General features: G+C 37.3%; 1 protein-coding gene across 11 annotated transcripts in view; it reads right to left on the bottom strand.

The window, feature by feature from the left end:
• The window catches only part of SSX2IP (SSX family member 2 interacting protein), a 46,998-nt gene that overhangs the window by 7,959 nt on the left and 16,737 nt on the right, over positions 1-22,302 (bottom strand). For 4 of the 11 annotated variants that reach the window (XM_089920273.1, XM_089920272.1, XM_022580950.3 and 1 more), the window contains 12 exons: positions 21,160-21,291; positions 20,398-20,567; positions 19,719-19,931; positions 18,687-18,797; positions 16,955-17,090; positions 14,322-14,397; positions 14,063-14,252; positions 10,835-10,985; positions 8,777-8,913; positions 8,252-8,425; positions 4,754-4,868; positions 4,118-4,283 (listed from right to left, as the gene is read on the bottom strand). In XM_089920273.1, coding sequence (XP_089776399.1) covers positions 4,118-4,283; positions 4,754-4,868; positions 8,252-8,425; positions 8,777-8,913; positions 10,835-10,985; positions 14,063-14,252; positions 14,322-14,397; positions 16,955-17,090; positions 18,687-18,797; positions 19,719-19,931; positions 20,398-20,567; positions 21,160-21,202 — 1,682 coding nt within the window. In that variant the 5' untranslated portion in view covers positions 21,203-21,291. Of the gene's footprint in view, positions 1-4,117; positions 4,284-4,753; positions 4,869-8,251; positions 8,426-8,776; positions 8,914-10,834; positions 10,986-14,062; positions 14,253-14,321; positions 14,398-16,954; positions 17,091-18,686; positions 18,798-19,718; positions 19,932-20,397; positions 20,568-21,159; positions 21,292-22,302 lie in introns of those variants that run through there. The other 7 variants (XM_089920295.1, XM_022580952.3, XM_022580955.3 and 4 more) reach the window with 7 other exon arrangements.

Raw genomic sequence — 22,302 nt, 5'->3', positions numbered from 1 at the left:
AAGTGTTTCAACATGGTCACTTTTATCTATCCATCTGTTTATTTTATTTATCTGTTCAGTCTACTGTGAAGGATGCTACCCAACTAGAGCCTAAGGTAGATAGAGAACATGTGAGTTTTGAAAGCTAACGTTCCCCATACCCCTGTCTTTCTGTCACTAGTTTCTAATCTCTTTACAGTTTCCTTCTTCACTCGTCCATTTGTTCATGCATGCTTTCGGCCTCCATCCGTTCACTCATGCATATATTTAATGAGGGCCACAAAGTGGTTAGGAGTCCGGACCCTGAACAGATGGTTGATGTTCATATGCCAGCTGGACCGCTTACTACGTCACTTCTGGCAAGTTAACCCTCCCTGTTCTTCAGCTTCCTCAGCTGTAAAATGGAAATAATAATAGAACCTACACCTCACAGGGTTGGGGTGGGAACCAAATGCGTTAACACACACTAAGCACTTAGCGATGATGCTCAATTAACTTTGAGTGTCGGACAATAACAATCTAAGTGTCTGAACACAGACACAGTCCCTAGCTTCAGAGATACAGTCCGAGGTATGCTCTGCAACCAGCCTCAAAACAAGGAAATTTAGTTAAATGATTACTTACAAATCATGGGATTGAACCAATGAACAATACATTTTTATCAACTGAATATCTTACGTAATTTTTTTCACAAAACTTCTTTTGCCTAAATGTTCATTTTTTGGTGTGACTTTGGTTAACTAACTCAACCTTATAATGTGGCAATCCTAAAAAAAATTAAGTTGCTTTAATTCTAAAACGCTAAACCAAAAACATAATTGACAATTTTACTTACACTTACTTGCTTAAAAAAAAAAAAGGAACTTGCTTATAATTCAGATTCAGAATCCCTGCCGTCTCAGATGAGATGAGATCAATGATGAACTAAGTTCTCTACGTAACTTAGCACAAGAGGTACTTTGCACGGAATCCAGGCACAGCCCGTATGTAACATTCCACTCTACAGTGAAGGAGCAATGAGGTTGTTGCTGTAGAAATTAGCTACAAATATTCCTAATTATTTTGTCATAATCTTATTACGAACCCAGATCCAAGGTGCTTTAGGAGCAGGAATCCAAATATACCAAATAATTAAAAATTTCAAGAACGATGTCAAGCTGCACAGCTTCTCTCCTGATAACCAGTTACATGACTCTTTTGTTTTACCCTCAGTGGCCAGCATCTGTGAAGAGCTTAATGAAATTTCTTTAAGCTCCAAAATTCTGTTTCTATGCCACTGACATTGTTCAGTGCAGCTCTCGAACACAAGAAACAGAAAAGCATTTTTATAATCCACTTATGTTTACATATATTTTTATTTTTATAGCCTGTTACTGAAGGTTTACAATGGACCAAGTACTGTTTTAAGTGCTTTACATATATTGGTACTGAATCTCACAGTACCCTATGATGTAGGTACTAAATGTTGGACTTTTTATTAAACACAAAACAAAGTCTTCAAGGAATATTTATGTTAAATACTTTATAACTAAAGATAATTATGTAAACATTTTAAATACATAAAAATAATTGAGGCAACTAAGCTAAGTTCTCTTTTAGGTACAGAATGCATTACAAGCATACTTCATTTTACGGCATTTCAACCTATGGCACTTTGCAGATACTGAATTTTTTTTACAAACGGAGGATTATGGCAACCCTGGGTTGTCAGACTAACGAGCATGTTTTAGTGATAAAGTATTTTTAAATTAAGGTACGTACATTGTTTTTTCAGACATAGTGCTACTGCACACTTCATAGACTACAGTACAGTGCACACATAACTTTTAAATGCACTGGGAAACCAACAAGTTTGAGTATCTCGCTTTGTTGCGATACTCGCTTTATTGCAGTGGTCTGGAACTGAATCTGCAACATCTCCGAGGGCTGCCTGTATTTGTAAATGGTGAGCAGAATGTCTGTCTAAATCTATACACAGAGTTCTGACTGGTCAAATTTGGGGGCTTCAATAACATTCTATGTAAGAACATACCCTGAGCTTATATTATCTTTTGATTGTAAATTAAACAAACTTTAACTTCCCATATTTCACACATCAACCTATTGGCTCTAACTGCAAAACACAGCCTAAATCCAAGCACAGTTCTGTCTTCATGTAATGACCGTAGGGTGCAAATTACCACATCTCTCACCTCAACTCCACTAATGTTTCTTAACTGGCTCTCCTGGCTTGTGCTCCTACAATCTGTTTCTCATGTAATAAAATGAAGTAATCTTTTTGTTTGTTTTTGTTTTTGTTTTGTTTTGCGGTACGTGGGCCTCTCACTGTCGTGGCCTCTCCTGTTGCAGAGCACAGGCTCTGGACGCGCAGGCTCAGCGGCCATGGCTCACGGGCCCAGCCGCTCCGCGGCATGTGGGATCTTCCCGGACCTGGGCACGAACCCGCGTCCCCTGCATCGGCAGGCGGACTCTCAACCACTGCGCCACCAGCGCCACCAGGGAAGCCCAAAATGAAGTAATCTTTCTAAACCTTGGATTTTTAAAAAAATCATTATCTCACTTAAAAGGTCTCCAATGCTTTTCCATTGCCCTTAGAACGATATCCGACTTACAAGTACAGACTAACATAGTTGACAAATGAAATCTCAAGTGCGTGGTGGGAGCACAAGCAGAGTGGGGCTGTATATAAACAATATTAGTTGTGAGTTGGTAACTGCTGAACTTGGGTGATGGGTACACAGGGTCCCTGACCTCATTCCCTCTACCTGTGTATACATCTGAACTTTTACATAATGTCACCTCCCACCCTCACACCTCCTGGTCGTGCTCACTAACTACACTCGCCATCCACAAACACACCCGTGTCCAGCCTCAGGGTTCCTACACTTGCCTGGAGGACTCTTCCCCCAGTTCCTTTTTTTGTCCCCCAGTGTTTACTTAGAGTCCTAATCCTTTTAAAGGCCAACTACAAATGAGAGTGCCTTGTCCTTTTTTAAAACTTCATATTTTTGTTTAAAAATTTATCTATTTCGGGCTTCCCTGGTGGCGCAGTGGTTGAGGGTCCGCCTGCCGATGCAGGGGACACAGGTTCGTGCCCCGGTCTGGGAAGATCCCACATGCCGCGGAGCGGCTGGGCCGGTGAGCCATGGCCGCTGAGCCTGCGCGTCCGGAGTCTCTGCTCCGCAACGGGAGAGGCCACAACACTGAGAGGCCCGCATACCGCAAAAAAAAAAAAAAAAAAAAAAAAAAAAAATCTATTTCACAATTCTTGGTCCAAAGGCTAGCTGGTGTCTTCAGCACTTAGCTCCACACCAGTCTCTCTCTCACTACAACAGGCCAACTGCGCTGCAGCCCTGGCTCCTGCTTCCTAAGGCGCCTGGGAAGGCCCTCGTGCCACTGTCTCCTACGTTAGTGAAGAGGAGAGCGATCACCACCACACTCTGCGACATGTCCCTTTGCTCTTTGCTACTCCTCTCTATTTCCCTAGGAAGGTTCTATCTGCTTAGTTCAAAATCAATCCTGGAATAGGCTCTGAGGTAGAGTACTGATATTATACCTTAGAAAATGATGTAACAACTTCAGACAGAGGAAAATACCACAACGCATCAGTTAAAAGCAGTATCTGGCTCTCCTGGGGGTGGGGAGCAACTCTGTCTACCCTGTCATCCTTGGGCACAGATCCTCTTCGCCAGTCAAGGGGAGGGGGCTTTTCTCGGGTCTTTGTCCTTCCACACCAATAAAACGGGCACACCACAGGAAACTCTAAAATAGGTACTCTACAGAAACTATCAAAACAATATCCTTCTATTCAATACAATTAAATTATTAAGTAACTCCTGAAATAAGATTGTATTTTAAATTGTATTTTACACGTGAAATAAAAAGAATCACATTATATGACTTAGCTCCCAGAAGACAGGGACCAGAGCTACCTTGTTCACTGCTGTATTCCCAGCACCTAACAGGTGTCTACATAATGGATAGCCAATAAATATTTGTACAATGAATGAGTCAATCTACTCAATTCCTCTCCAGAGTCTCTACTGTTGGTGCTCCTCCTAGACACGCCAACTTTTCCTTTGCAACGCAACTCTAGCACTTTAACAAGTATGTAAGAAGATCACCTATAGACCAGTACCTATATTCAGATACACAGGAACGCGTCTGGCAAAAGTCTGAAGTAGAAGGAGAAGCAGGAAGAGATTTAGTAAGTTTAGACGTGCAAACTGGAGACCCACTAGGTGCACCGTGAGGCTTCTTTTGCCGTGGCCTCGAGTGTACTGTAGGGTTGTCCCAATCAGAACCTGTTTAAAAAAGAAAAAAAAAGGAAGGAAAAAAGGCACTACATATGGAAAAGCATTAAACATAGTGAAGGTAATTAACTAGGGTCCTAGACTAGATTCATTTGCAGTTCTAAGTGAGGTGTGAGAGAACAAATTAAATATCCACTGTAGCCCTTTGAGTCTAGTCTAGGTAATCCGGTGATCTTTGTTATGCACAGTCCACGAACATTTAGAAGGATCCAGTTTAAAAAATATTTCTAGACTGTGAATTTTCAAAACTTGACATTATTACATTCACAACAAAAGTTGCTCTGGGTATGCAAAGTCCTCCTGTCATTTCTATTTTGACTCCAGCAAATAAAATATCAAAGTTAATTTTTAGTTCCAATTAGAGAGTTCTTACTGGTGACTGCTAAAGTTATAGATTAATAATAATCTACAGTACTTTATTTACATGCATTTTCAGATTAAAGAGTTTATGAAGTACTCACTTCCTGAGAAGGCACTGAAAAGTTTCACATTTTCTGAGTTCTGGTGGTCAAAGGTAGTCATATTTAGAAACTGTTGCTTTAACCAACTGGCTCTTTCTTCTTCAAATGCCTTTCTCTACCATCACAAGCAAACCAAAGAAATACCGATCAATAAATACTTCAACGTTCACACAATTGCCATTTCACACGATTTCTCTAGCTATTTGTGTCTGCTCTCTGATTATCTCTATATATTTAGTCAAAGGAATTAACCCTAGAAAACTAAGAAAAATTTCAGTTAAGAAAATTACGTTTAAAAAATAAAAATCCACCTGTGTCTCCTGACAAGCCAACTACTATTTTCACATCAATTCTGAATAAATTCAAGTGTATAACACAAAATGATAAGCATGTTAGCATAACTTTAAACATATGGAATATGAGCATAACTTTTGAACACACAAAACATGGTAAATATAAGATTACAAGCGACAGAAAAATTGACATTTACCCCACTGTAAACTAATCACTTGAAAAACAAAAAGAGATATGACTTCATCAAGCACTGATCTCATCCTCCAACCATCTCCCAGTGCTAGCAGCTTTCGGGCCTATGTCAAACCTCCTCCTCCTGAATAGCTAATTAGCAATCCTGAATTCTCCCTCTCCCCTCGGGTCTCTCATACTTCCTTCCCATCCTTCACTGGCCCCACTGTCCTCAGTGACCAGAGGCAGACAGAGTCTCAGGCAGAGAATGGGGAGTGGTAATGCAAAGCAGCAAGAGTATCTCTTGGAGTAGCATCAGGGGTGGTGGGGGGATATGGGCTCAGAAACACAGGTGAGCCCATAAGACAGGAGGAAATGCTGGTGCAAACTGTTTTTGCCTCCTGAGGAAGATAGCTATTGATGACACAGGCTTTTGTAATTACAGAGGGAGGTCATGTCAGCCACTTAAGATAACGTTATAGTCTTTCATTCATAAATATTAATACAAAATCATGGATCACCAGACATCTGAAGAAAACTAACAGCATAAAAGAAACACGGCCAGGATAAATAAAGAGAACTGGCCAAGGGAAACAGTTCAAGATAAACTTTTTTTTCAAATAACAAAAATTATCAGACAGATTTATGAATATCTGTAAAATATAATGGTATACCCCCAAAAAAGCAGAAAATAAGGACACTAGAAAACTTAAAAGATAAATTCTGAAACAAAAACTCAGTGGATGAAGTGAATAATAAAACTGACCTTTGCTGAATACCAGGTTGGTGATGCCCAAGATAAGAGTGAGAAAATATTCCTGAATTCAGGACATAAAGTCAATCTATAGATGTAGTCAGAAGGCAAAACATTTGTCTAACAGAAGTTCCAGAATGCAAGAGAAGAAGGAAAAAATACAGAATTGAAGAAAATATCCCTAAGCTGAAGAAATATAGTGTCTTCAGGCCGAAAGGAGCTACCCAGACTTTTCCTGGTAAAATTGCAGAACTCTTAAGAACATAAAATTCCAAAAGCTTCCAGAGAGGGGGGAAAAACAAAACACAGGTATCTACAAAGTAATACAGGCTATATAACAGCCAGGCTTCTCGTGAGCAAAACAAAACACTGGAAGAAATGGAATAACTCCAAAGTTGTGAGGGGAAAAGTTGGAAAACTAAATTCTGTATCCAGCCAAACCAATCAAGTAAGAATGTATTTTTCGGATATTCCAGAATTCAGAATATTTTTCACTCACACGCTACTTATGAGAAAATGACTCAAGAAAGTAATACAGCAAATTGGAAAAGGAACCGAAGAGAGAGACTATACATGAGATATAAGTTGAATCTGATGCAGGAAATCATAAAGGAAGCTACAAAGAAAGTCAAAGTATTTACTACATAGTGATACATGGAAGATTTTCCTCCATGTGGCAAAATCTTAATAACAGAATATTTTTTATGTGTCCAAAAAAATTACTTGGCTATAGAATGAATAACATTTACATAATCACTACGTCACCAACGTTCTGTCTGGTTTTTAATTCTTAAGTCTCCATCTTAGACAAAGTACTTACACCTGAATTGTATTAAAAGACGGAATATAAACGTGATAATCCTTGACAATGAAAACTAATATCACAGACAAAACCTGGGGAGCCGAAGGGTAAGAGCAGTGCAACAAGGGATAAACCTGTACTGTCTGAAGTTGAGCAAACCTGAAATGGAAGCATTAAACAAATTTACTTAAAGCAAGAAAGTCAACCAGGAGAAATAATTCTTTAAAAAGTAGCTTCAAAAAGTAAAAACATTATGAAGAAATCATATGTAAATGAGAAAGTGTAGATGGGAGGTATGATAAAGACACTAAACTCCTTATCTTTCATAGTGGGGGATCGATAGGCTTATATCGATCAAAATAGTACTTCTGGGAAGGTTGAACTTTATTTCAAGTTAAAATAGTACTTCCCAGAAGAATCACAAACTTTTAACAGTGGTTACTTCTGAGGGATGAAACTGGCAATAAGAATGGAGGATACTGTCTTAACTTGTAGCTTTTTGTATGGATTGAATTTCTTTTTTTAAACCATTTTCAGACATTACTTCTCTAATTTTTGAAAAGGAAATATGTAGGCAATACACTGCTAAATAAAAAAGCGACCTGTCGAAGTGTATACGCACACAGTTCAAGCTGTTAACTGTTAATGCATTCATCCCTGGGTAAGGGGATGGAGAGAGAGAGAACTTTATTTTTGCTGTATTCTACCCCTAACCCCCTTTTTTAAAAACAAAAGACATGTTCTTGGTTGCACTCTCTTCTGACTCTACACCTACTGACAGTGGAGACATGACAGATGCCCAAAAGAAACCTCTTGTGTGAAGCTAAACCCTTAACAGTAGAAAGCCACCCAACGGACTTTCCTGGCAGCGCAGCGGTTAAGAATCCGCCTGCCAATGCAGGGGACACGGGTTCGATCCCTGGTCCAGAAGGATCCCACACGCCGCAGAGCAACTCAGCCCGTACACCACAACTACTGAGCCTGTGCTCTAGAGCCCATGAGCCACAACTACTGAGCCCACACACCTCAACTACTGAAGCCTGTGCCCCCAGAGTCCATGCTCTGCAACAAGAGAAGCCACTGCAATGAGAAGCCCATGCACCGCAATGAAGAGTAGCCCCTGCTTACCGCAATTAGAGAAAGCCTGCGTGCAGCAACGTGGACCCAATGCAGCCAAAAAAATAACATAAAACAAAACAAAACAAAACGAAATAAAATAAAGCCACCCAAAAAGGATGATAAATGCTTATAGTTTTTTCAATAAAAAAATTATTTTTCAATTCCCAAATCTGGTAAAGGCAAAATGATATCCTTCTGTTATAGCTTCCATTTCAAGCTATTTGTGAAATCACTAGTAAAATACTGGAGAAAAAAAGTGGATAGCAAAGAAACAAGAAAAAGCGGAACTTAGATGCATTCTACTGACCTCTCCAGGACCTTCAAACGCTCTACAAGGAAAGCCAATTGCTTAAAATACCTCCAATCCTAGGCGAATAGCTGCTTCTGTAAAGCTTCGTCTTTCCTTCTCGAAATTCTTCTTTTGCTCCTTAAATAGGGACCATTCTTCTTTGAGGCGTTCCTTCTCTTCCAGCAAGTAGCAGTCTCGGAGCAGTGAAGTGGTGTCATCATCACCCGCGGTAGCGAGCTGCTGCTATTAGATTTCAAAACACAGTAAGTGCCAGAGGGTCCCTGCAGCCCTCCAACAAGTTGAAATGAACACAAGGGAAAAGCAGGTCAAACTTCAGGGGAAGGAGAGGAATGATAAAGAATCAGAAAGTCAACTGAAATGAGGAGTCTCATCTCCCAAATGCTTCTAACTGGCAAAGCCCCTACTAAGGAGTGCTACGGGGTCTACCTCCGGGCAAGTACAGAACTTAGTTTAGACTGAAAAATGCCAAATACTACAGCTCTTATGAAATAAAGGAGTAAAAATATAGTAAGATTAAGTAAAATTCTGACCCTTCACAGGGGAGACCAGCTTTAAAAGGTGCCTCGCATTTACCTGTAAAAGTTGCTGCTGAGTTTTAATCATTTCTTTACACTGTTGAATTTCTAACTCAAGTTTTTCAGTTTCTTGTTCATGGTCTTGACGTGAGATTACATCTTCATCATTAAAACCTTCTAGGTGTACCTTTGAAACTAACACAAAACCAGTAATTTGACATAAACCTTGCAGTCATCATTTTAGTTTATGGTGTTCGGACACATATGTTTAAAAATCAAGGCTCGCAGAACTTTTCCCTTTCTGGAATCTTGTAGGTTTCCTAAAAGGTAGGTATTTCCTTTGCCCTTTAAAAATTCTATAAGCTATAATAAAATAAAACAAAATGTATATTATTTTAACACTAAAAAATTTTAAAAAGCACAAAGCAGCTCTAAGGAGTTCATGGCAACTATAAATTCATGCTATTTCTGGACTAAATGATATCCTTACTTACAGAGCTCTATTGTCAACATTTAATCTGTAATTCATATTTATTCACGATTATGTCCTAATTAAAAAGGTACAACCTATATTCACAGAAAAATTAACATTCATAAACTATGTTCTTTTGACACTTCCTCAAAGATCAGTGCAGTGCTACAAATCTTGCTGTTATTAAATTCAACAAATATGAAGTCCGAAAATACTTGCTATTTACTAATAGACAATGATGACTGAAATCAATAAAATCTCATGTAAAGTAATTTTGATACTATAATTTTGCTGATTGCTCTTTACTTTTGGAGACAATTAGCACTGAGTTTGTCATTTTTGACCATTTAGAATAAATTTTCTTTAAATAGACTTCATTTACTTAGCAGAAATCTTAATTTTCTTGATTTAAAAGCATGCGAATCTTAACAAATATAAAATAAGGATATATTCATCTACATATATCTATTTACACTATCTATAATGACAAGAAGTGGTATCTAAAATAATAGACTGTTAAGTGAAAAAAGCACAGTGTAGGAAAAAAAACATGTAATATTCAATTTTTGGTTCGTATACACTTAAAATAAATATTTTGCGAGCACACAGGGAAAGGTCTAGAAAGGTATGCACCAAACTATTAGGTGTTACACATAGGGAATAGAGACCTGAATATTCTACTTTATATATTGGGTTGGCCAAAAAGTTCGTTCGGTTTTTTAAGTAAAAATAAAAGACATTTTTTCATTTCCACCAAGAACAATATATTTACTAACCAAACGAACTTTCTGGCCAACCCAATACCTAATTGATATTTTGCATCAGATGTCTATTGTTTTGTTTTTTTTAAAGAATTTTCTTTTTTTTTTTTTAATTAGTTATCTATTTTATACATATCAGCGTATACAGTCAATCCCAATCTCCCAATTCATCCCACCACCATTGTCCGCCCCCTGCTTTCCCCGCTTGGTGTCCATATGTTCGTTCTCTACATCTGTGTCTCTGTGTTTCTGCCTTGCAAACCAGTTCATCTGTACCATTTTTCTAGATTCCACATATATGAGTTAATATACACTATTTTTCTCTTTCTGACTTACTTCACTCTGTATGACAGTCTCTAGGTCCACCCACATGTCTACAAGTGACCCAAGAACTTTACTGAACAAGGTATTCCTTAACCGAACGAACTTTTTGGCCAAACCAACACTTCCTAATTGATACTTTGCAACAAGCGTCTATTATTTTGAAAATAATTTAGAAATGAATTATTAGCAACCTAGGAATAGGCAAGTATCTAGGAATAATAAGCAAAAGGTTCATATTTATACTATATTATGATTAATATTTTCCCGATTTCCATGATACAGTAAGAGACTCAGTTCACTTTATTCAATTGTCTTCTGCACTCAGAGCAGATGGACATATGATGTCCTTTTTTCAGAGACATTCACTCTGAGAGCAAAGCATTTTTTCTCAGTGAGGTTCAAACCGCATGTCTGGAAGTAGGCAGAGTCTTGCTTTTCGAACCACCAGACTGAGCTAAGGACTTCAGTCTGAGCCTGTAACTTGCCTTTCTAGGTGACTGACTGAAGTCAGCTTACTGAGTGTCACAGCTCAATCTACCTGTAGTCAGGCAGCACTTACCTTGGTTATCAAGTTTTTCTACATGACTTTTCAAAATTCTCCACTGTTTTCTGATGCTGTTGGTAAGCTGCTCTCTCACAGTTTCACAGGAAAGGTCCCACGTACTCTCTCTACTCAGTTCCCCAGCATCTTCTTCAATATCAGAGATAACCTGCAAGTGGCCAGAGATGAGAGGGAAAGACCAGAATCTTAAAATGGCTTTAGACACTCAGGCAGTAGTCATCAGACTGGGTCAGAGACACATATCAAAATCATTTCTGTGCTGTATCTGAAGCATAAATGACCCAGTCCTTAACATAAATGTCTTGAGAAAAAGCAATTAATACTGAAGATAGAAATTCCCCAACTCAGGTCTCTTCAAAGCTGAATTTGAAGCCCAACATAGTTAGTGTCAAAAGTGTAAGGAAGAAGAACCTGCCTCATGCTATTAGGTGCTTTCACATGTTAATTAGTCCTCAAATCATGTTACCACGTGGGGAAACTGAAGCTTAGAGAAGCAGACTAACTTTCCTGATGTCACACAGCTCCAGTCCAACTTGCCTCCAATTTTTGGTTGCTTTGACAAATACACCTGTGAAATAATCTCCAAAGTAAAAGCAACTGTTAATCCTATTTTTCTCATATAATTTTTATTTTATAAAACTGGAGATATTTTTCTCTGTACTCTATTTACATGCATTTTCAGATTAAATCACAGGAAAATGTAGCAACCTTCACTGATATGATCAAATAAAGTCAAAAGCAGGATAAAGAACATAGGGAAGCAATACAAAATGTATTCATAATACATTTAGTCATAATAACCTGCATCTACATAAAATGGTCCTAATTTGTTATTAACAAATTAGGATAGTAGATACATATACTTAACTACTTAACTAATTTGAACAATATATCTTGCTGGGGAAAAAAAAAAAAAAAAAAGAAGAGACGCTGAAAAGAAAGAAGGGCTGATTAGACTGTTCCCACATGTACCGATAGATGCAGCAGGAGTGAGGGAGTGACTGAGTCTGAAGAACTGTATCAACAGTCCGAGGTCAGCAATGGGTTGGTAGAGGTCTAGGTCTCCCGGGGGGCGTAGGTGGGGAAAAACCCAGGGTGTGGCTCACTGTGACTCCGGTTCTTGCCAATCAACACTCTGGAGCTACCTGACAGTAATTCTTCCAAGGGGCTACACCTTCTCTGCTATACATTTCAAGGCACACCAGGATGCTACAAATTCATTATTAAAATTAACTGCTGCACATTAATAATTGCCAGATTGAGTGAAACTCTAAAACCACAAAAAAATTAAAAATGCATCTAACGTGAATTTTGGGTATATATTTTGGCTACAATTAAGCAAAATAATAAATGAAAATTTGGATGCTACCTAGGCATTCCAAGGTTATGTCTTACCCTTCTTGCTATAATGGGCCAAAATCTTTCCTTACAAGTAAGGAATGGGTGAATTACTTAAATTTTAAGAGATAATGTATCTCGAAAAAAAGGATCTTTTAAAAAACAGAAAATACACTTAAGATATTATTGTTTCTCCAAACTTCAACACTTGAATTATGAGAAATTATACAGGATACTATCATCTGAAAAAGATCTCCTTGATTTACTACCTACTTTTGCTGACTAAAAGCTGGTAATGAAACATTAGTAAAGGTTGGGTCCAAAACTGAAGAAACCACAGGAGTTACAGAAACTATGCTAACCCTGGCAAGGTATTAGTGAGTGTTAAGAACTGACCCAAAGTGATAGACTTTGAGAGAAAAGGTTAGTTAACTGAATATAAGATATGTCAAGCAGACCCCAAATTGGAGAGTCTAAAAAGAACATTCAGGTTCTTTTTTTAAAGAAGAAAAAAAAAGGAGATGAGCTTATCAGTTGGACTGATTTGTGAAACCACAAAATAATCCTCAAACATAGGTTAATAAAACATGTTGGGTGACTTACTGGTAATTACTACTCTTCATCAACATTGTTATTTTCAGGTTTTAGTTACTAATGTGAACTTGCTTGAGTCCAGAATTTAAATTTATATGTAAAGAACTAAGTTTAAAAACATTTTCACCATTACGTGACTTTTTTTTCTGACCTCTACATGTTATGCCCTCATCAAATGATTTCCCCAGGCTTTCTACCTCAAAAAACACCTACTAAGGGCCAATTCAAATGTGACTTCCCCTGTGATGCCTTTCTTGATTGCCATAATTGTTTTATTTTACACACTGTACCACCCTATTATAGCTGTTAATGTGTATAATAATTACTTCTCTATATGCCTGTCTCTCTCAAAAAAGGTTCCTGTGGGATGCAATGGTCTGAATGTTTGTGTTCTCTCAAAATTCTCATGTTGAAATCCTAACCTCCAATGTGATGGCATTCGGAGGTGGGTGATCTTAGGGAAGTGATTAGGTCATGAGGGTGAAGCCCTCATAAATGGGGCCCCAGTGAGCCCTCTCACCTTTTCCCACCGTGTGAGGATGAAAGAAGTCAGCAATCCAACCATGAAAAGGACCCTCACAGACACCAACCCTGCTGGCATCCTGATTGCCTCCAGAATTGCGAGAAATAAATTTTTGTTTGTTTATAAGCCAACCAGTCTATGGTACTTTGCTTTAGCAGCCTGAACTAAGGCAAAGGAAACAGTCAAAATCTTCTCAGCTTTTTCTCTCCAGGGACTAGAACACATAATGAACATTCAATAAATTTATGGACTAAGTGATTCTTTGGTTCCCAAAGTTAATAAAAGTTTCACTCTCTGAAAAGTAGAGCCTGCTAAAGTTACTCAACATTTAAGCTACTTAAAGGATATTTGGCACAGTGGTTAAAAGCATGAGCTCTGGAGTGAGACAGACTTGGATTCAAATCCTAGTTCTGTCATGCGTGATACTGAGATAGCTTTTGTGCCTCAATTTCCTCACCTATAAAATAGGGATAGTCATAGTACCCAAAGCATCAATTATTATAAGACTAAAATGAGACAATGCTTATAAAGTGCTTTTCATGGTGCTTGGCACAGATTAAGTCCCCAGAAAATCACCTCCATCATTTCCTAGGGCATGTCTGGAAACTTACAGGGACATTTTTTTGGTTGTCAGAGTGACTGGGGGTAGCACAGCAGTGAGCGTCCTGCGCAAAATATCAACAGCGTCCCCACTGAGAATCCCTATCTACTGTTTTAATTGTTCTAATCAGCGATCTGAAGACTGTATTAGAGAGGAAAGAGCCACTTACAGTTCCTGTACTATCATCTGCTCTTTCTCTAGGTTTCTGCTTTTGGGGAGAAAGAAGAGAAATCATTTCCTTTTTCATTTGCTGAAGAACCTTCTTAAGTTCAGCATTTTCCATTAGGATTTGTTTCTGACGATATTCATAATCATTCAAGAGAATTTTATACATTTCATCTTCGTTCCTGAGAAAGAAACTGTCAGTATGAAAATGCAGTATAGAAAGGGAAGTCTGATTAAATGTGTCAGTTTCATTCGTGCCTTACCTGGCTTCAGTTTTACCCGTCCTCCAGGAGCCTCTTTTTCCATCGGCTCTCCCCACGTAATTTAAAACTTCCATAGCTACAAACATGAACACACAGAACAAAACCAATTCTTACCACACAAGTTTAAGTGTTTAAAACCCTAACGGTCTACATGCATTAGGGACGTAAGTCAACTGGTATACAAATTAGGATTTAGGCTCAAACAGCCCAGATTTTAAGTTGCAGTTCCATCACTCATAAGCCTGAGATCTTGGCAAGTTACTTAACTGCTAAGCCTGTTTCTTCATCAATCGGGTGGGAATAATGAAAGTATCTATCAAAGAGTTGTGAAGAGTGAAAGAAATGTTAAAGTACTTAACACAGTAGGCACTTAATAAGTGTTCATTTAATTATCATTATTAATTTTATCATCGGGGCTAGTAAACTATGGCCTGTGGGCAGCTGCCTGATTTTGTAAATAAAGTTTTATTAGAACATAGCCACACCATTTGTTCATCTCTTTTCTATAGCTACTTTTGCACTACAGTGGCAGAGTGACAAAAGACCACAGAACCCACAAACCTCAAAATATTTACTATTTGGATCACTACAGAAAAAGTTTGCCATGCCCTGTATCATGACCACCATCATCCTCATCATCAAAGGAGACAAGGCTCCTGACAGTATTAATGTCTCTTCTGCCCCAGGTAGAGATGAAAGCAGTTGGCATAAGAAGGAAAAAAGATGAGAATAAGTTATTATAATTTTAGAGCTGATAAAAATCATTACAGAACTGTCACTTCCAGTTGGGTCTGGACCAGGAAAAGAGCCAGACGACCATAATATAAGGGCTCCGCTATAGGGTTAAGTATTTAATAAACTTCTCTGTTACATTTTATACTTCTAGCATTTCATCCTGCTCTTTAATTTTGCTATTCCCTTTATGAATGAACACAAGGTTAACCAATCTTAAAAACCAATAAGTGTCCAAGTTTAAGATTTATAATCTCAGAATACTTCGATTTCTAACCTCGTCTTAACTGCTACTTATCATACTTAAATTTTTCAATAATTTTAAAATAAAATGTTCAAAAAACTGCAACAGCGCTGCTGTACAGAATGACAGTGACACAGTGAACACTGAACTGCTTGCTGGTAACAGGCTTAGCCCACCATGTGACAGCTTGAAACATCTGCTCATCAGCTGTTGTATGCAAGTCCAAGTTCAGAATAATGTATAATGTAGGTTAGATGACAGCCTATAGCCCACTTGGAAACCACTCTTCAATAAATCAATGCACATATTTCCTGTTCCCTGAATCTTGGCAGGCCAGCAACACTTTATCTGTGTAGTTCTACTTTTGTGTGTGTGTAGTTCTATTTTTTTTTTAATTGAATTACAGTTAATTTACAGTGTTGTGCTAGTTTCTACTGTACAGCTAAATGACTCAGTTATTACACATATATACATTCTTCATTTATATTCTTTCCCACTATGGTTTATCCCAGGAGATTGGATATAGTTCCCTTTGCCATACAGTAGGACCTTGTTGTTTATCCATTCTAAATGTAATAGTTTGCATCTATTAACCCCAAACTCCCAGTCCACCCCTCCTCCTTCTTCCCCTCCCCCATGGCAACCATAAGTCTGTTCTCTATGTCTGTGAGTCTGTTTCTGTTTTGTAGATAGGATCATTTGTGCCATATTTTAGATTCCACATATAAGTGATATCATATGGTATTTGTCTTTCTCCTTCTGACTTACTTCACTTAGTATGATAATCTCTGCTTGCATCCATGTTGCTGCAAATGGCATTATTTCGTTCTTTTCTACGGCTGAATAGTGAAGTTCTACTTTTTAATCTACACTATTTACTTGGAATTATGCACAAACTTGAATGAAATAAGTTGTAAATTAAGTTTCAAAAGAATAATAGAAAAAAAGTATACTTTAACAAACAAAACTTTCACAGTCGGCTGTACTTCAAATATGCACAGCTAGGGTTTCCCTGGTGGCGCAGTGGTTGAGAGTCCGCCTGCCGATGCAGGGGACACGGGTTCGTGCCCCGGTCCAGGAAGATCCCACATGCCGCAGAGCAGCTGGGCCCGTGAGCCACGGCCGCTGAGCCTGCGCGTCCGGAGCCTGTGCTCCGCAACGGGAGAGGCCACAACAGTGAGAGGCCCGCGTACCGCAAAAAAAAAAAAAAAAAAGCACTGCTAAACTAATTTAAAAGAACTCAAACTGGCATGAATGATTTGGCCTGATGAACCATTTTATGAAGTTAACTCAAAAATCACACTTTTGGTACTCAGAAACTGATCCTGATTTTTAATATAATCAGTTCTTTGCTATGAAAGGTTAGAGTGTCCTCTGGCTTAGCTTTTCTCTGTGGATTAATCCTACATCTGTCATGTTAACAAATATATATGCAATTCTTATATGCAACTAATGGAGCAAAGCAAAATTACTATTTTTCAACTAACCAGTTGTCTCAATTTCTAGTTTACATGGATATATACCATCTAAAATCAATTGTATAAAGCATGAAAAGGACACTTCATGAATTATTGAGCTCAATCCCTCTACATTTATTTCTTAGTGTAATACTAGCTTATTTGTTCCCTTTGCTTTATCTTAGCCAGCTGCTCCTTACCTATTTTTTTATCCTTCTTGTTCATAACAAGTTGATGTAGACGTTCCTTTAGTTTATTATATTCACGCTCTTTTCTCTTCATATCATGATTATATTGAGTAGCTCGACTTGCAATAATGTTTTGTAATTTCTGCACCTAAAAAAAGCATTTTCTATTAAGTGAGTTCCTTTAGGACTGGTAAACCCAGTTAAAATTTACAAATTCAGTAGAGAAAAGAAGTCCTAGAATTCAGCTCCTCATATAATAGTTTAAGAATTCTAGGATTATTCCTCCTTCTCTGTAACCACTGGAAATCACTCTTTAAGATATCATTAAATGAAGCATATAAAGTTTTTATGTTTTAACTATGAAATTTCCAGAGCTGCTAACTCTCTAAATTATCGTCTACACCTTTCACGCTACATACAGATTCTGATCATTTAGAAACCACAAACTCTTATGGAAGTATTAATGTGATTAAAGCTTCATTTGAAGCAAGTAGATTTCATCTGATCATTTGTAATGACTTCCTTTTACTAATGACTTGAATCACTTTATCCTTTATCAATCTGTGACAAGGCCAATTAGTCATGACACGTGGCAGTAGATAAACAGGTTCATTTTTCTCTGATCAAAAACAGTTCTCAGATTAGAGTGAGACAAACAGCAGAGAGAATCCAGTTCAGACATTTGCTGAGTACATATTATATGCCAAGCACTACTGGTCAATGTTTATATCTACTAAGACTTCTCATGCAGCCCTGGGAAGGAAGTAAGTTCTATACCGACATTCTTTATCTCTGCTAGAGATGATCATGTTCAACTTAATCCTCAATGAGGAAGAACTATAGTCAAAACATTTCAAGTATAATCAACAGATTAAGTCAAAATTGTCTGTGAAATAACTCAAGGAAAAGTATAAGTAACCTTGTGGTTTAGTTAAGATACTTCTTACCCACTTACTAAATATACTACTAAATAATCAAATATGGTAAAACAAATCTGTCTAAATCACTACAAGGTCCTTAAAGAAATACGCTCCCTTAGAAGTCTTTAATTATAGTGAGCAACATACACAACACTGAAAATGTTATGGTTTTATAGTTATCACGTGGTCAGAAATCAAACTGCAGAGCAATAAAAACATAATGATTTCTTCTTACATAAACTGAAAGATAATTTCAAATGCATTAACTCTATAGGTCCAAATACTAAGTAATCACTAAAGCAAAGATGAGATTAGAATTATGATGTCTTCAGCCTAAAAATGAGATTTTTAATCTGAATTGCTTTTTTTAAACAGTAACTTGAGTGTCCATTTAGTCAAGTAATTGCCTGACTGGATGAACAATGTTGACATTTAAGACACTGCAAGAAAAGGCATTCCAGATACAAGTGAAGGTATAGCAGAGAATAAAAGATCTGCATTTAAAGCGCCCTTGTGTCTGACAAAAAATTAACAGTGCTTGTGAGTCCACGACAGATGGTATAGGACACTGGGATGTCACGAGCTCTGGACTAACCTACTAGGGCAAATGGATGCGCTTGGGGGAGAGGGTGGTGGGGAGGGCTCCTGGCCTCTCAGTTAAATGTGATACGACACTATACACACAGTTTCTCCAGGCCAATGTGACACAGGGTGAACAAATGGTTCTTTCTTGTTTTAAAGTCGTGACCATTATGGTCACCTCAAATTCCAAAAGAAAAAAAAAAAATTCACTTAAACTTTATCTGCAATAACTGACAACTCACCTCATCTTTCTCATTTTTCAGTAGCTGATGCAAATTCCTGTTCTTGCATTGTAACTGTCTGTCTCTTTCCTGAAGACCAATCATTTCTCTCCTGGAGGTTTCCAGCTGCTCCTAAAACATTCATATGCAATTTTGACTAAAATTAACATAGGATGCAGAGCAACTGAATCCTTAAAAGATTAGTAAAAACAAGTTACATAAACTAGGGTTTGTTACCTAAAGTTGAAGTTTAGCACCACACAAAATGTTTATTTAAAACAATTACTATAAAGCTTGATACTATAGTGTTACAAAATTTACCTAAATTTGAATATCAAATTTTATTTAATTTAAATACCGATTTTTAATGTATATACAAAAGACCTTCAAAGTGGATCTCTTGAAAGACTCTTTACCTATTCCAGTGATGTTGCCACTGAACATTTTCATAATTTCTTTTTTAATACTTTTTAACACTTCTACGGCACACTCTGAGAAAGAGCCAAAAATGACTTGGAGCTAAGTATGAAGAAGACAGGCGGCCAAGCAAAGCAGAACACTTCAGGTCAAAAAGGGTGGGACTACAGCATGACACCAGTTCTGCCTTGCAAGCGGTAAGCTCAAGATTTTTCCTAGAGGGCGTAGATGCTCTCAAGAATATTCTTGAAATTTGATGCAATCAAATTGATGCAATCTCTCACAATAAGACTATTTTAAGTTAAGCATCTACTTTATTAAGCAAGACTGGATAGGGTGGGAGAATCCTTATTTTATTGTCCTCAGATATAAGTACTTCCTAATCTAACTTTCTACAGTTTCAGCAAGACACTAAACAGTTCATAAAATCGTCGCCTTCGATATAGATAGTATCAGGAAGCAGCACAACTGATTTGTACAAATTACATTCAGTTTTACTTTCCAGTTTAAAAAAAATCCTAAAACTTAAAAAAAACAAAACCCTAAAATGTGTTTGCTAAATAAATCCAATGAAAATTTATAGTTTCAAACTACATAACAATGGCATTGAAATACAGATTGAGATGTAATTTCTACCTTAAGTTTTGCATAGCAGTTCTGCAAATGGTCCATATCGCTTCCCAGTTTCAGATTCTGTGTTTCCACATTTTCCTGAGCTAGAAGGTTCTTCCGCTGAAGTACAAGTAGCTCATTCATACAATTTAAAACAGCAACTATATTTAATTCTCTCTTTGTCTCTTTACCTTTGGATTCTTCATATAATGAAGGAAAACCGAAAGTAGTCAATTCCTAGTAGGAGAAAATGTTTTCCTAAAAGTTGGTGACCGGACAACTTAATAAATAAACAAAAGACAGAAATCTTTTCTGAGAAAGAAAACTAACCTGAGATAGTTAAGAAAGTAGCACCTATGCCAAAGGACAAAGAATTAAGAGAACTGCGCTCTTTTAGCCTCTGCTCTACAATCACCTGTGATCTGGAGAAGGCACCTAGGTTTCTGCATCAGTAAAATAAGGGTAAGACTCCCCGTGGAGGAACCCCTGGGGTGATGGGGGATCCAACCTGATCCAGACAAAAACGTTTACCTCGTGTATCTAGGCTAGATGGTCACCAAGGTTCTCTGCAAATCTAATATAAGTCCCGGGCCAATATGTAACGTACTTGCGCTTGACAAGTTTTTCTCATACCTTTGATATGTTCTATTATATAACATGATTTATGTTATTTATTGCTTCTTACAAAAACAAAACATGTTACCTGATCAAGATATGAAATGCTTTGTTCAATATTCTCTTCTGTGCAGAAGGCACTAAAAAAACTGTGCACATTTTTTGATAAAGGTATTGAAGAGCATAGCACTTGCTGTGAGTATAAACTTGATGGAGACATCTTTGTTTCTGAGGTATATTGAGAGATATATTTGCTTTCTGAAAGAATCAGTAAAAGGCATTTATGTAAATAATTTGTAAAAATGCATGCAAAGCTAACAACATAATCTCCATTACCAAAGATTTTGAATTATAGAAATATTTTTAAGTTTTTTCAAATTAGGACAAAGCTGGTTTTTGTATGAAAACTATATAATTTTTTCCAAAAAGATACAACTAATAAAGTGGTGCTCCTAGAAAAGGCATGTTAAGCTACAATATACTATCTTACTTTACAATACTTTAGATTTATGAAACTGATAGATAAAACCCACTTGTCTATGCACTCAAAGTTTATGTGATTAAAGGAATAAATCAGAGCAATGTACTGGAGTAGCCAATGAATTTATTTCAAATGCAGAAAAGTCTCCTCCTCAAGTAATCAACTAGTCAGCCAAAGCACTTAACCCCACTGATCAGGCACGATACTTAGCTCTCCGTGATAATTTTACTGAAGATGAAAATTATATATTTTACAACTATTTATGTCTCTCTCTAGTTACATCTTCAATATTTTTGGTAATTACAGTGTCATTGAAAATTAACCTTTATAATTACTGCTTTTGCTTACAACTATTCTAAACTCAGTTACCTGAAGACAGACCTGGATCTGTAACAGTCATCCAATCTCCCATAGCAATCGCCAGAGCCAGGATACCTGAGGAACCAGTTCAGCAGTGAAACGTTCAGCCCAGCTGCTGTCACTCTTCTATGTAGGCATCTCCTTAGGAAACAAATCACAGAATAACAGCATCTAATTAAAAATATGAAAGCAAATATAAAGCCAATGTGTAAGAATTAGTTGTATGTACTTCAAAACAGATGGATTCTGCATTATTTACTCTCCTGTACTCTCATACAGAACATGGTAGAGCTTAATAATAATAATTGTGTGTGTGTGCGTGTGCAAGAATCAAGGTAAATGGCTTCTCGAGTTATACTAAGGTATTCGCATTACTTCATACACAAAGTACATGGTACATGATCTGACTCACAATATAAGGTACAGAATTGTACTAACTAATAAATACTTCCAAACTATACCCTTTAAAGTACAATTCCTACTTATGTAGATGAAAAGATGAAAAATTTCTTGGCCAGCATTCCCATTTTTTGTTGTTTTTACTAACTATACTAACAAAACTTTTAATTACAATTCCTAGTGTTGGCATAGACGTAGTGAAATGAATACTCCCGTACACTGCTCTCCAGAAAAATTAGATCAATTTATACTACTACCAAGCAATCTGGCAATATGTATCAAAAATCTTAATAATGAAAATATATTTTGATCCAGGAATTCCTCTTTTAAAATTTTATCCTAATAAAATAACAATTTTCACAAAGATTCACCTACATATTGTTCTTTACAATACCAAAAAAAAAAAAAACAACCCAGAAATAACATATATGTTCCACAGTAGGAGACTGGTTACATAAATAATACATTTATATGCTCGAATACCGTGTAACCTTTAAACACAGCCATGTAGAATTAGGGTGGCTAACACATACACAAAAGTTAAGAAATGCATATGAATAAAGTAGACTAAGAAACACATAACCGTTTTAGTCTATCATTGATGCCTCTACTTTTTTTTTTTTTTTTCCCGGTACGCGGGCCTCCCACCGCTGTGGCCTCTCCCGTTGCGGAGCACAGGCTCCGGACGCGCAGGCTCAGCGGCCATGGCTCACGGGCCCAGCCGCTCCACGGCATGTGGGATCTTCGCGGACC

The sequence above is a fragment of the Delphinapterus leucas genome, chromosome 1, assembly GCF_059928025.1.
Source record: "Delphinapterus leucas isolate spDelLeu-1000000601 "Yukka" chromosome 1, BTC_Dleu_Yukka2, whole genome shotgun sequence".
Taxonomy (NCBI): Eukaryota; Metazoa; Chordata; class Mammalia; order Artiodactyla; family Monodontidae; genus Delphinapterus; species Delphinapterus leucas.
Note: the sequence above shows the minus strand (reverse complement) of the source record. Positions and strands in the feature narration are given on the sequence as shown.